The sequence below is a fragment of the Lampris incognitus genome, chromosome 16 (genome assembly GCF_029633865.1).
Source record: "Lampris incognitus isolate fLamInc1 chromosome 16, fLamInc1.hap2, whole genome shotgun sequence".
NCBI classification, from domain to species: domain Eukaryota; kingdom Metazoa; phylum Chordata; class Actinopteri; order Lampriformes; family Lampridae; genus Lampris; species Lampris incognitus.
The window spans coordinates 40,219,332-40,234,376 of NC_079226.1; the positions used below are offsets into that span (position 1 = coordinate 40,219,332).

General features: G+C 42.6%; 1 protein-coding gene across 8 annotated transcripts in view; it reads left to right on the plus strand.

Annotated features, from left to right (window-relative positions):
- Positions 1-6,427: 6,427 nt before the first annotated feature.
- LOC130125946 (uncharacterized) overlaps positions 6,428-15,045 on the plus strand; it is a 29,453-nt gene continuing 20,835 nt past the window's right edge. For 3 of the 8 annotated variants that reach the window (XR_008811701.1, XR_008811700.1, XM_056295315.1), the window contains exons 1-7: positions 6,428-6,669; positions 10,820-10,889; positions 11,261-11,363; positions 11,476-11,580; positions 12,918-13,034; positions 13,333-13,411; positions 13,599-13,806. Coding sequence is in view for 6 of the 8 variants with exons in the window: in XM_056295315.1 (XP_056151290.1) it covers positions 11,275-11,363; positions 11,476-11,580; positions 12,918-13,034; positions 13,333-13,411; positions 13,599-13,806 (598 nt within the window). In the remaining 2 variants the exon portion in view is untranslated. Of the gene's footprint in view, positions 6,670-7,059; positions 7,093-7,856; positions 7,940-10,819; positions 10,890-11,260; positions 11,364-11,475; positions 11,581-12,917; positions 13,035-13,332; positions 13,412-13,598; positions 13,807-15,045 lie in introns of those variants that run through there. The other 5 variants (XM_056295316.1, XM_056295319.1, XM_056295317.1 and 2 more) reach the window with 5 other exon arrangements.

Consider the following 15,045-nt stretch of genomic DNA (forward strand, 5'->3'; position numbering starts at 1 on the left):
TGACGTGTGCGGGTGTCTGACCGAGACCCATCCCGGGAACTGTTTGTGTGGACTGGGGAGACAAACGGACTACTCGTCAGTCCCATATGTGGACCCAGCGACGTTACGGAGCGAGCTAGCCAGTCGGTGTTCGTTGCTAGCACAACAAGACGGGCGAATGGACGGGATGCGGTGAGGGGCTCTCCCCACAGTGAGTCGGGCCGTCTTCTAGTTTAGCGAAGTAACGTTATCAGTACAGTGTAGTGGTGGGTTCATGCGACCATCGAGGAACGCAGAAGGAGTCGTCTGTTGCCGTGTTGTGCTGCCGAGGCGAGCGCACGGTTCTACCGTGAGATGGTGCTAACGGCTAACTAGCCAGTTAGCTAGGATGGCTGCCGGCCGCGATATTATGAACCCTACATAGCCCTCGCCAAAATCCCGTACCCTGTCCCAAATCTCGCGAACGGACGCCGGATTTCCGCTGCGTTGCTAAGGAAACAATCAACTATCAACTCGGTGCGAAGCAAAGCTAACGTTAGCTACCTTCAATTTTGTAATTTTGTATTTTTCGCAATTTTGGACAGCTGGCTGCTTTTGTAATTTTGGACTGCTGGCTGTCAACAACAGAACGGAGGTAAGTAACGTTAGTTGTCTGAAAATGAACATATATCTAATAAATAGACTTTCTCACATTTAAGAAAGCTGATCAGTAAGTTGTTACCTGTGTATAAAAAGCAATCTCACTATTTACCAGCTAGCTAACTTACTGCACAAGTAGAGTTGACTTTGTGAAGGAAAGTGAGGTTTAACATGCCAAAACGCGCACTCCAGATGAACTTCCCCTCGCTGAGTAGTTTCGATGTCTGATACTTCATTACTTTTACCCAAGTAGCCTATAGCTTTTCAGCAGGCCTTCTTTATACAACACTGTGCACTATACACTATAGGCCTAGGCTAATAGTAGAAAATGTAAACTTTCTGGTAAATGAAATGAAAGACATGACTAGGATGTTTGTCTTATGATTTAAGTGTTTGCCCTGAAAACGAAATTAAGCAGGAAGTCTAGATTATTTTTGGTTTTGATTAAAAATAATCAAAATATTAAGTTACATAACTTATGAGTCGTCTAAAAAGTGAACCATGGGGTTGAAATTATGATTGTGAGGGAAAGAATAGCCTTAAGTTGACTAACCTAACAATTTAGGTTACAAGGTCTGCCTCTGCTCCTTGGATACGTTATTGGTATTATAATTGTGATGCATTTGAGGCTTGATGAGACAAAGAATCAGAATGAACCCCAGCTAAAAGGTTACATTGAGTATTACATCACGACAGAGTCAAATATGTCATCTTCCTGAGGGTGGCGCTAATGTGCAAGAGCTGAAGGTGGCGCTAATGTGTAAGACTTGTAAAAGTCATATTACTACAATATAGGAGCTCGTTTTGTTTGTAGTCATGATAAGGGGTGAAGTATCCTATGCTCAAACGTGGAGCAAGCAAAGATTGAGTTAAAAACGTTAATGTTGATTGTGGATAACTTAGACAGGTTAAATTGTGGGTGTACAGCGTTTCCTTGATGAGCGCTAACCCCATAACAACATATTTTCGCGTTGCTACGGTGGCGCACACGTGACAAAGCCAGAAACGGGATTTTGGCGAGGCCTATGTAGGGTTCATAATATCGCCTGCCGGCCTGACGTTCGCTGCTGCGCTGCGGCGGGAAGCGCGAGACGAAGAGGAGCATTCTTTGTGAGTACAAGCTGGATGTGCGGGCTCCCAAGGGGAGCAAAGAGGGCTGGTTAGGGTCCCAACGTACCCGATAAAGAAACAGGCCTGCAACTGGGGGGTTGACTTTCTTTTATTTTTATTGCCGGCTTATTTATAGGGTTGTTGAGCTGTATGCTAATGTGTTGGTCTGATTCATTTGTGTGTATATGAATGCAGATGCTTGTTAGCCATTGAGGCTTATTAGTTTAATTCATTCTAATAATTATTACTCATAGTACATTTGTATATATAATTCTATGTACCTGTGTGAGTGTGGATTATTCATATGTGTTTATTCCTGTGGTGTCTAGACTATGGAAGTAACCTAGTGACACCCAGAGCTGTGTAGACCATAGTATATAACAGCGGTCGGGAACCTATGGCTCGCGAGCCATATATGGCTCTTCCGGTGACGGCATATGGCTCCCAGACAATTTTGAGTTGAAAATTATTTTTTTTTCAAAAAAATCAGTTTGGAACTGATTTTAAAATACTTGTGATATTTCTTAATAATACTGTGTCATTTTAAAGCAAACAGAAATTAGTTTTGAAGATAAATTTCACGGGTCACGGGTCACCCGTGGGTCGGGTCGGGAACCAATGGCTCGCGAGCATGTCCGGGTCATTGTAAAGGTGAAGAAATCAATTTTATCAGATAGCCAACTAGTTTATCCGCTTCAACCCTTGTAACGGAAAAGATGGCGAAAAGAAAAAAAAGACGATGATTACCGTGCATTCCAGGCTGCGTGGACAGAGGAATTTGCATTTGTGGAGAGAGCAGGATCTGCGGTATGTCTAATATGCAATGATAAAATTGCATTGATGAAACGGTCAAATATAAAGCGGCACTTCGATACGCACCATGCTTCATTTGCATGGAAATATCCAGCGGGGGACAGCAGGAAAAGGGCATGCGAGGAGCTACAGCGGAGAGTGCAGACGAGTCAGCAGCAACTACGTGTGTGGACCAAGCAAGGTGACGGGAATTCCGCTAGCTTTGCGGGGGCTTTGGCAATAGTAAGGAATGGAAAGTCATTCACAGATGGCGAGTATGCCAAAACATTCATGCTTGATGTGGCCATTGAACTGTTTGATGACTTCCCAAATAAAGACAAGATAATCAAACGAATAAAAGACATGCCCCTGTCAGCAAGAACTGTGCACGATCGTAGCATCATGATGGCAAATCAAGTCGAGGAAACACAAATTAAGACATAAATGCCGGGACATACTTTTCTCTCGCGTTAGATGAGTCAACAGACGTTAGCCATCTATCTCAGTGCAGTATCATTGCCAGGTGTGCTGCAGGTGACACACTGCGTGAGGAAAGCTTGGCTGTTTTGCCAATGAAAGGGACAACAAGAGGAGAGGATTTATTCATGTCTTTCATGGAGTTTGCTAAAGAAAAAAAACTACCGATGGATAAACTTATTTCTGTCTGTACTGATGGTGCACCCTGTATGTTGGGGAAGAACAAAGGATTTGCAGCGCTTCTCCGTGAACATGAAAAGAGAGCCATCCTAAGTTTTCATTGCATCCTGCACCAGGAGGCGCTTTGCGCTCAGACGTGTGGCCAGGAGCTTGGTGAGGTGATGTCGCTGGTCATTCGAGTGGTCAACTTTATTGTTGCCCGAGCTTTAAATGATCGCCAGTTTAAAGCTCTGTTAGAAGAAGTTGGGAATCATTATCCCGGTCTGCTTTTACACAGCAACGTGCGTTGGTTGTCAAGGGGGAAGGTGCTCAGCCGTTTTGCAGCTTGCCTGAGTGAAATCCGGACTTTTCTTGAAATGAAAGGCGTCAAGCATCCTGAGCTAGACAACACTGACTGGCTCCTGCAGTTTCACTATCTCGTGGACATAACTGGCCATCTGAACCAGCTCAATGTGAAAATGCAAGGTATTGGAAATACAATCTCATCCCTTCAACAAGCAGTGTTTGCATTTGAAAGCAAGCTGGGTGTCTTTCTCAGGGACATTGAAACAGGTCGTCTTCTGCACTTTGAAAGACTGCAACAATTTAGAGATGCATGCTTAGCAAGTGACTCCACTCAACATCTGGATCTCCAGCAGCTAGCTGGCTTTACGTTCAATCTCCTGCAGTCATTCAAAGCACGTTTTGGAGAATTTCGTGCGCGCACTGGTCTTTTCAAGTTCATCACTCATCCACATGAGTGTGCAGTGGACAAAATCGACCTGACATGCATCCCCGGGGTCTCTATCGGAGACTTTGAGCTGGAAGTTGCTGACCTGAAGGCATCAGACATGTGGATGAGTAAGTTCAAGTCACTTAATGGAGAGTTGGAAAGTCTTGCGCGACAGCGAGCAGAGCTGGCGAGGGAACACAAGTGGACAGAAATTAAAAATCTTCAACCTGAAGACCAGCTGATTCTTAAAACTTGGAACGAGCTTCCTGTGACATACCACACAATGCAGCGTGTGAGTATTGCCGTATTGACCATGTTTGGCTCTACATATGCATGTGAACAGTCTTTCTCGCATATGAGGAACATTAAGACCAACCTACGCTCACGTTTAACTGATGGAAGCCTCAACGCCTGCATGAAGCTCAACCTCACCACGTATGAACCAGACTACAAGGCCATCAGCAAAACCATGCAGCACCAGAAGTCGCATTAAAAGTAAGACATATTTAATTTATTATACGTTAAAAATACTATATGGCTCTCAATGAAATATATTTAGAAATGTTTGGCTTTTATGGCTCTCCCAGTCAAAAAGGTTCCCGACCCCTGGTATATAACTTTAAAGGGCTAATACACCATATTTTAGAACCTTAAAGGGCTAGTCCGCCGTTTTAATATAAGTTACTCGGTGACACATTGAGGTGTCTAGACCAGTTTTTCTCAACCGGGGGTCCGCGGACCCCTAGTGGTCCGTGGTGTAATTGCAAGGGGTCCGTGAAAATAAAATATCTTTAAAAAAAGATCCTATGACATTTATGGAAATAGGATTATTTTACTCACATGTGACTGAGACCTTTATCTACCTAAACTATAAAGGGTAACATGACTTTTTTTCTCTAATTACATCTGTTTCACAAGTGTAATTTATTGTATTTTAATAAGAGATCTCGCTCCCGTTTGCATTGTTAAAAGTTACTGCATAAAAATTCTGTTGTTACATATATCTGAAAGTTACTGAATACATATTCTGTGTTGTTACATATATCTGAGTTACTGAATACATATTCTGTTTTGCTACATATATCTGAAAGTTACTGAATACTTATTCTGTTTTGTTACATATATCTGAAAGTTACTGAATACATATTCTGTTCTGTTAACTATATCTAAGTTACAACTGAAAGCTCTTATTTTTGCCCCAAAGAGTGAATACATGCTATAATGCAATTTAAAATGCAGTTTCTACTGTTTCTGTTTGAGAAATAGAAAACCTACACCAGTGTTTACTTATCACAGACTAGGACAGCCTAGTGTGTCCGGTAGATAAGCAAATCAGACAAGTCAGTATAAATAAATAAATTTAAAAAAAAAATATATATATATATATAACTTTTGACATGTTACAATTGTTATAGCTATTGTGATTTTAGTTGTCCTGTGATCACCAGACATAGAGTTACTGTAGCATTAGTGTTTTAGAACACACCTGTTACCACCAGGGATATTACTATTACAAAGCTATTTGCTTTTAGTCGGATACTATAGCTCCCCGGCCTCAAGACGGAAGAAGCAGTGGATTCAAGTGCACATTATTTACTGCAAACATATACCATTAATAGGAGATGTGTGTTATATGTTATGACTGATTACAGTACAGTATCCAGATTGACTCCTGCTTAGTAATAACCTATCTTTTCAATTAAAAGTTATGCAATGTGGACTGGTAGATTTGTTATGTCGAGACGCCATTATCTTTTTGAGGGGAGAGTGTGGGGTACTTGGGATTTAGTAGCCCCCCATCTATTTTTTATTTTATATACTTACCTTCTATTTTATATACTTACCTTCTATTCTATATACTTACCTTCTATTTCATATACTTCCCTTTATTGACCACTCACTACTAGTAAAGAGGAGAATTGTCTGCTGTGTTGTTGTGATAGCCGGTTCTCGCCACAGGAGGGCACTGCAGGTTAATTGCTTCTAACCTGTGTGACGTAGTGCTGGCTCTCGCGGTACACTCTGGGGCATTCGGGTAGAATCGTCAGATGAGTGTTGCCTTTCGTATAGTGAGTCATGCTCTGAAAACGTGTCCTCTGTAATGTCTATTTGACAGATGGAGTAAAACAACAAAAACACCAGCCCTTGTAAGTGTCATTCTTATCAAGTGTGCTGCAAATATTGATGGAGTAAAACAACAAAAACACCAGCCCTTGTAAGTGTCATTCTTATCAAGTGTGCTGCAAATATTGATGGAGTAAAACAACAAAAACACCAGCCCTTGCAAGTGTCATTCTTATCAAGTGTGCTGCAAATATTGATGGAGTAAAACAACAAAAACACCAGCCCTTGCAAGTGTCATTCTTATCAAGTGTGCTACATCATTCTGTTGTGTTGTGTAACCTTGTGACTGAAACCCTGAACAACTTTGTTGTTCGAGTAGATCACCCCCATGTATTGCGTCACATTTCTGTAAGTGCTTGTTTGTGTGAGTTCAATAAAGGGGCTGCAAAGTTACCTTCGTCGTTGCTTCTACGTTCGCCACAGTACTTTTCCAAATCTCCCTCTCTCCCTTTTTTTTCTTTTTCTGTCTTTGTTAGATTTACTTTCACTTTCACGCCTCACAGCAGAAGTGTTTAGCAGCAGGAGGAGTCAAAGTGGATGTATTTCACAACAACACAACAGTCTCAGTGGAATTTTCTTGCGCAGCTTGGTTTGAGTGGGTCTCTGTTGCTGCTTTCGACGCCTCCCTGCTTCATTTCGCGGACAACCAGAATAATGTAAGTGTGACTGGACTTTTCCACACTCGCTCTGCTGTTTGACTCGACTCTTAATATCTGATGCATCTGTTCAACACATTGTCAGAGTGAGCAACTGTTGACACAGCCGTGTTTGGGACCACGTTAAAGACGTCTAAGCCGCTTTTTTGGGTTTTTTTTCCATCACTTTAGTTTTTATTGAAAGTTTTTAGGTCAATACAAACATGGCATCCGTATTCAGGAGTAAACATTGAATTATCTACATTTACTTGCACACAAGCCCAACAGGGCAACTCAAAACAAACAAAAAAAAACACACAAAAAACGGACTACAAGAGCTTCCTGTGGGTCTAACTTTCCAGTCTTAGGTGTTGTCATGAATTATGTTGTCGCCTGTTTGCTCCTTAAACCATGTCCATTTCTCCCACTGGTCTTCCATCCGAGGTACTGTAAGTCTCAATCGATGAGTCAGTTTCTCCATTGTATGAATGTCCTCCATTATTTCCAGCCATTGTCCTTGTGGGGGCGTCCACCTGCCACCATTTTCTTGTGATTGCCTTCTTAGCAGCAATCAGCAGTATCTTAACCAAACATCTATCACTTGGCCCTATATCGTCGTTTTTAAAATTACAGAAATAGAGGGTCATATAGTACTTAGGGAAGTCATATCCCAGTACCTTTTGTATTGCATCATGAACCATCTCCCAAAACATCGCTAGCTTATTACATTTCCAAAATATATGCGAGTGGTCTACATCCTCTGTTCCACATTTCCTCCAGCAGGGGTTTGGTGCTGGAGTATCTATTTTTGATTTTTGGTGTAATAAAAAAAGTGTCAGATTTTTCCAGGAGAATTCCCTCCATATCAGCGAACTAGTGGAGGATTGATGAACTTTCCACATATTCTGCCAGTCCTCCCCTGTAATTTCTGTGCCAAATTATAATTCCCATTGTTCTTTTATATACTATGTAGTTGAGTGTTTATTAGTTGTGAGAGCTTGATATAGTACAGATATAGTCCTAGATTTTCTCCCTTTATATGCGTTAATTATAATTTGAATCACACTGTTCACCTCCATGGAGGGTCCTCCTCTGATACGTTTGTTGTAATAATCCCTTAATTGTAAATATCTAAAGAAGTCATGATTCTCCAAATCAAACTTGTCTTTCATACCCTGAAAACTCTCCATCTCCCCTTTTTCCTCTAGAGTGCACCATGCTGTGATTCCCCAGTTAACCCACAATTTGAAAACTGTATCATGCCTCGCTGGAGTAAAGTCTCTATCATATGGTACCCATCTCAATAACTGTATCTCATCTTGTAATTTGTTGATTTTAATCAATTTAAACCTTAACTCCAGTGTAAATAATGTGACTGAATCCATGTGGGTTTTTGTTTTCTTGTATACTTTATCTCCCAAAATATTCTGAATAGGGTACCCACCATATTCCCTTTCCATGACTTTCCACTTGGCCATGTAATCTTGCCTACGCCAGTCAACAGCATATCTCAGCTGGGCAGCTTTGAAATATTCTTTTAGATTTGGTAAACCCATACCTCCCTTTTCCTTTGAGAGTTGGAGAGTTTCATACCTTACTCTGGGCTTCTTCCCTCCCCAAATAAATCTAGATATTGTCCTATCCCACCTATCAAATTGAGCTTGAGTCACCTCTACAGGCAACGATTGGAATAGGTAAAGAAGCCTTGGTAGAATATTCATTCTAACTGTCTCAATTCTTGAGCTGAAGTCAAGTGGCAGAGTGGACCATCTATCAGTATCCTTTTGCATCACATCGTTGATCTTGCCGTAATTTGCTTTATGTAATTTAGACAATTCCTTGGTAATGTAAATTCCCAAATATTTGATTTTGTTTAGATTCCAATTAAAGTCAAATTTTCCCTTGAATTCTGGGGTTGGAGTATAATTGAGAACTAGCACCTGTGTTTTTGAGATGTTAATTTTATATCCAGATAAATGACCATATAGTTCTAGTAGCTTCATTAGTTGAGGGAGTGATGTATGTGGTTGCTCAAGATAGGCTGTGACATCATCAGCAAATAGCCCCACCTTGTGGACAGTGCCATTCACTGTCACTCCATTAATTCCTTCATTTTGGCGAATGGCCTCCGCTAAAGGCTCAGTGAATAACGCGAACAGTGTGGGAGACAAACAGCATCCTTGTCTTGTCGACCTCTGCAAACTGAACTTGTCCGTTAAACTCCCGTTTATTTTAATCCGAGCATTAGGTTGTTGCCTCTCCAGTTCTCTTAACCTGTCCGTATTCTTTCTGGATATGATTGATCTTGCCTTTTTGACCAATGCTGAATGCGCTCTTAACTTTCCCCTTATGACCGCCTTCATGGCATCCCAAAATATTGTTGGCTCTACTTCCCCATTGCTGTTTTTTTCTAGACATGTCCGAATATCCGTCTTTAACATAATCTTACTCTGCTCACTATTCAGTAGACCCACATTAAACCTCCAAACCGTATTTCGCTCTCTACGATTCAAATTCATTTCTAAATATACTGGATTGTGATCTGAGATATCCACCCCTCCAATCCCACACTCCTTTACTCTGTACATATCAACTTTGCTCATAAGGAAATAGTCCATCCTTGAATGAACTTCATGTACAGCTGAGTAATGTGTATAGTCTTTTTCCTGAGGGTGCAATTGTCTCCACACATCATCCATCCCCATCTCTTCCAGTGATATATTTACAAACCGAGTGACCTGTGATTGAGTCCTTTTGAGACTGGTCGTGTCCATTTTGGGATTCAAAACGACATTCAAATCTCCCCCCACAAATTAAGACCCCCCCCTCTGACTCGTTTGCTATCTCGTCAAACAAAGATTTAAAAAAACTTTTATCACTTTCAGGAGGGGCGTATATATTTACCAATGTCACTGGTTTGTTCTCTAACCTCCCCTTCACTATAATATATCTCCCCTCCTTGTCTCCCATCTCCCTATCATAATCGAATTGGGTTTTGTTTGATATTAAAATTGCAACACCCCTCCTGCGCCCTTCCTTGTAGGAGCTATAATATGAATGTCTGTACCCATATTTCTTAAGTTTCCCATGCTCTGTCTGTGTTAAATGGGTCTCTTGGAGGAATATAATCTGTACATCCTCCTTTTTTAGCTTAATCATAACCTTTTCCCTCATCTTTACCATATTTAGACCATTAACATTCAGTGACATTATTTTAGTAGTGTGAACCATCTAGACCAGTGTTTCTCAACCCAGTCCTCAAGGACCCCCTATCCTGCATGTTTTCTTTGCAACCCTGAATAGGTACCTGTTTGTAGTTATTCAACCAATCAGCAATGAATTTTGTCAGACGTTGCACACCTTGCATAATTAAGTGCTGCGAGATGATTGGTCGAGTAAGTACAAGCAGGGCTACCTATGCAGGGTTACAATGAAAATCTGCAGGATAGGGGCTCCTTGAGGACTGGGTTGAGAAACACTGATCTAGACATATTGATACTCTTTTTCCATAGATTCCCACAGAGCTCCAAACAAAAAAAAACTACAAATATAAAACACAAACACACACCACCCCGAGTCCCCGTTGGTAGGTGAAGGGGAAATCCTTTTCAGAAAGGGCCCCACTCTAGACTTGACATTTTGCCCATCACATGGGATAGGCCTTACAGCCTTGTCTAGGCACGGCCAACGTTCGGCAACCGTATAGCCTACCTCTCTCCGTGGCATGTGATGAAAAAGCCTTTTGTAATGGAGCTCAACTCAGTCAGAACGATACCAATCCTACTTTCTCCGATAGGCCCGGAGCTTCTCTTTCGCTCGCTGTGCAGCTTCACGTCCTCCTTTCGCGCCTTGGACTCGTTGCCACCCTGCTCGCATCCCAGTCGCCTCCACCTGCTCTGTGGCCGTGGTTGCCGTGTCATCGTCTGGTATCTCGATGTCGCAGCCTCTCGTCTTCATGTCCAAACTGATGACTCTGTGCTCTCTGACCGGAGCCCTCTAGTGGTCAATCATCCAACCAGCCAGTTTCCGGGGTCCAATACCCAACATAATGTGTTGCTTTCAGAAGTGAACATTCAGTGGAATTCATTGTGTCATGATTTCCAGCATTTCTGTCTGACTTTGGTGTTGAGATGAACATTTCATGAGAATGTTTTGTGTGTTTTCCTTTCAGTGGTGTCCAGACAGAACCAACAGCAGCCAACAGGTTGTAGTGTGTTGTCTCTCCTCATTCTGCTGGTGAGGTAAGCAGGAAGTCTCACAACTGCTCTGACAGCCCAGATAAGTTTGACTGAAGTACATTTTATCTACTGTTCATCTACTGAGTGTAGAAAACACTACCACCTTCCAACACTGAGATCCACCCCCTTTAACACACCCACCTGTTCAACTGTCCAGGTCTCGATGGTCCACAAGGCTCCAAATCCTTCTTTCTGGATGTTTCTGGACAGTCTGTTAGATGCAGACAGCGGGTGCTTCTAGTATTTTATACACTCAGTGTGTATGCGACATGTTACTAATGATGACAAGCCTACAAATAACTGATCCTCTGATGAAAAGCTTATGGTAATAATGTGTCCAGCTAATACAGCATGTTGTGTGTGTTTGTGTGAAGGTCTACACTCTGCTATGGCTTTGACTGAGGAGGAAGAGGAGGGAGGTCCTCCCTCTGAAGCCACTCTGCCTGGGAAACATGACAGCCAGACCAAACCTAAGAGGTAAGATGAGGATCTCTAACTGTCCATGACTGGTCTCCATCTCAGAGCTCAGCAGTGATGTCATCATGACATCATCAGTCAGAGTCAAACGTCTGTTTGTGTTGCGTTGAAGCCCAGTCCATCAGGAGAGACCAGACTCCCCTGCGCCCGGCTGTGAACCCATGAAGACAGACCAGTGTATGGAAATAGCTCTTACATCCAAAGATACTGAACAGAGGTGAGGTCTATGGTCACATCTATAGTGACAATCAGTTAAAACCAAAGTTCTTATTACCCTCTTGCATGGGAGGGATATAACTGTTCTTTTAAAGTGTCCAATAACAATGTCCAACTGATATGTTCTTTATGGGTGTGTGTTCCCATTTATCACAGCGTGATGAGTATTGACAATATTTATTGTGCTGATGTGGCGAATTGGTGAAGGCAAGGTGATCCACAATATTTCAAAATGACTTTTGTCTTTGTTCCAATATTAAATTGTCTTCTTTATGGTAAGAAATGTATTCCCCAGATACGTATGAGCACTTACTATACTTCCTTTAACCTGTGACCTTAAAACAGCTGCCTATCACCTGAACCACCACATTATGAACACTGCCATCTAGTGTTCGTTTTGTGACAGTGTAACAAATTACATATTTTCCTATTTACATTCTTTTATTTACCCATTATGTGAAGGGCTCCTATAACAGGCACAAAATAGAAAGATGGTAAAGTCAGTTTGTTCCAAGTCGACTAGTCGGGAGGTTGTCTGAGTGAATAGGTGACTAGTTGGTCTCAAGGAAGCTCTATTAATTAGGCTCTACTTTTCCTGGACCCACTTGCTTCAGTGGAGACCTATGATTGTTATTCAGGCCTACACACATCCACAATAAAGAGATGCTGCATGTATACACCTTGTTCTATCAGTCATGTGTTTTATTTGCACCATAACTTCATGTGGACCATAAGGTGTCCCTACAAGTAACACGCTGGTTACTAACAACCAGCGATTCCCTCTCAGAAAAGTCATTTGCCAAACTGACGTAGCACTAATCTACATATACCTGGCTCATCTATTTAATTACTTTAAGAGATTGAGAAAAGCTAGTCAGATCCATCGGGAACATCATTATAAAAGATCCACAATCTACTGATTTACTTTATCTTACTCACTTATTAGATTGTATTTATGTTGTTATTTTATTATTATTAATATCATATATTTTTATCAATCTTATCGATTTTACTTGTCTTTGTTTAGTTTTGTCCTTTTAAACTATGTTATCTGGTTTATTTGTCTAGCTTTTATTCAAGTGTATATATGTTCCTTATTGTCAGGTTGTGTCAGATTGTTGAGTGTTGTTATGGGCTTGTCAGTCATGTGTGAAGCACTTTGAACTGCACTAACCTGTATGAAAGATGGGATTCAAATAAAGTTTGATGGACTGACACAAGATAAAAACCTCACATCTAAACATACAAAAGCTGACACAGTAGTCGACTGTTCTGACCCATACCTACTTAATACATCTTCAGAACAAGACTTATTAAATAGTCATCCTCTGTTTCTAGCAGGACCCATCAGGAGAGACCAGACTCCCCTGTACCCAGCTGTGTGTCCATGAAGAGTGACCACTCCATAGGACGATTTCTTGATTTCAAAGATGGACACCCCTCTACTGAACAGAGGTCAGAATTGAACAGCTGATATGAACAGATGGTTTGGTTGTTATCAGACTCTACTGAACAGACAGAGGTAGTAACAAGTCATGACACATGGAATTGGTCTGAACCTTCTGCTGGTTCAGTTTCTTCTCTCACAACATCTCATCTAATAACCACATCAGTATTTACAGTGGTGTTCACCTTGTGTTTCTACCTGCATCCATCACTACACAACACCTGCAACCTCCTGTGTGTGTGTGTGTGTGTGTGTGTGTGTGTGTGTGTGTGTCTAGAGACCTAACATGTCATGTGTTCTCCACAGAGACCACCAGGAGAGGTCAGAGGTTCTCAGTGGTCAGTCTGTCCAGGAGCATCAAACAGACCTGGACTCCATATTTATGGTGTGTAAATGTACATCAACACCTTTTACTTCACCTACAGATTAAATGAAAAACAGCCATTGTGGTCATGATGGTCTTCATGCTCCACTGTTCACACCAGTGGTTTTTAATCAGTGACAGATGGGCTTGATGTTTTGTTCCATGACTTTAACATGAAAGTTTCATTCATATACTGACTCATTTCCAGCTGCTTGAGGAGAACCTTGTCACTTTTGTGACGAAGGAGCTGAAGGGGTTCCAGAAGGTTCTGATTTCAGATTACCCAGAGTGCTTAGAGAGACAGAGGGAAGAGGAAGAGGAGCAGAGGAGGAGCACCAGGGAGGCACTTCTGAAGATCACACTGCACTTCCTGAGGAGTATGAAGCAGGAGGAGCTGGCTGCCTCTCTGGAGAGCAGTAAGAGACTCTTTATTCCAAAGCCTCAACACCATGTACAGGGTCAATAGAGGCAAAGTGGGGGGTGGAACTATTTTCAAACCCTGCCGCAAATGTAGATTTATGGGGCGTCCTGGTAGCATAGCGGTCTATTCCGTTGCCTACCAACACGGTGATCAGCGGTTTGAATCCCCGTGTTACCTCAGGCTTGGTCAGGCGTCCCTACAGACACAATTGGCCGTGTCAGAGGGTGGGAAGACGGATGTGGGTATGTGTCCTAGTCACTGCACTAGCGCCTCCTCTGGTCGGTAGGGGCGCCTGTTCGGGGGGGGGTGGACTGGGGGGAATAGCGGGAATATTCTCCCACGCGCTACGTCCCCCTGGCGAAAGTCCTCACTGTCAGGTGAAGAGAAGCGGCTGGTGACTCCACATGTATGGGAGGAGGCATGTGGTAGTCTGCAGCCCTCCCCCGGATCAGCAGAGGGGGTGGAGCAGCGACCGGGACGGCTCGGAAGAGTGGGGTAATTGGCCGGATACCGTAACCCATGTGGAATGTTATTGCCTCAGTCTCTGCTCGCTCATCATTCCTGTCGTTCCCTTCTTGATATTTTCTCGTAATACCAAAATGACGACACGTATCAGTATGTCTTTATCGACGTGCTCTGAAGGGGGAAACCTGTAAATCTGAGAGATGTTTGAGGACAGTGGAAGTGCTTCTTATTTCTCTGTCTCACAGACACAGACTGAGTCAGCTGGTCCAGTCAGTCGCTACAGCCCCTCTGATGGCTCAGTATCTGGCACACAGATTAACTATTCATTACAGTAGTCCCACTCTGCCTCTCTTTCCCTCTCTCACCCCCCCCCCAGCTCACTCCCTCTTTCTGTCTGTCTGTCTGTCTGTCTTCACCCCCAGCCCCCCACCCACTATCCTGGCCTTATTCCCAGTGCTCTAATTAATCAGCCGTAAATAGAAGGACAGACCTATATTACTGACATCACTTCTCAGACACCATCTACTTTTTAATACGTAGATGGCAGTGCAGGCTCTGTGTGTGTTAGTGTGTTAGAGAGAGAGAGAGAGAGAGAGAGCGATAGAGAGAGAGAGCGAGAGAGAGAGAGAGAGAGAGAGCGATAGAGAGAGAGAGAGCGATAGAGAGAGTGAGCGATAGAGAGAGAGAGAGAGAGAGAGCGATAGAGAGAGAGAGAGAGAGCGATAGAGAGAGCGATAGAGAGAGAGAGAGAGAGAGAGAGAGAGAGAGA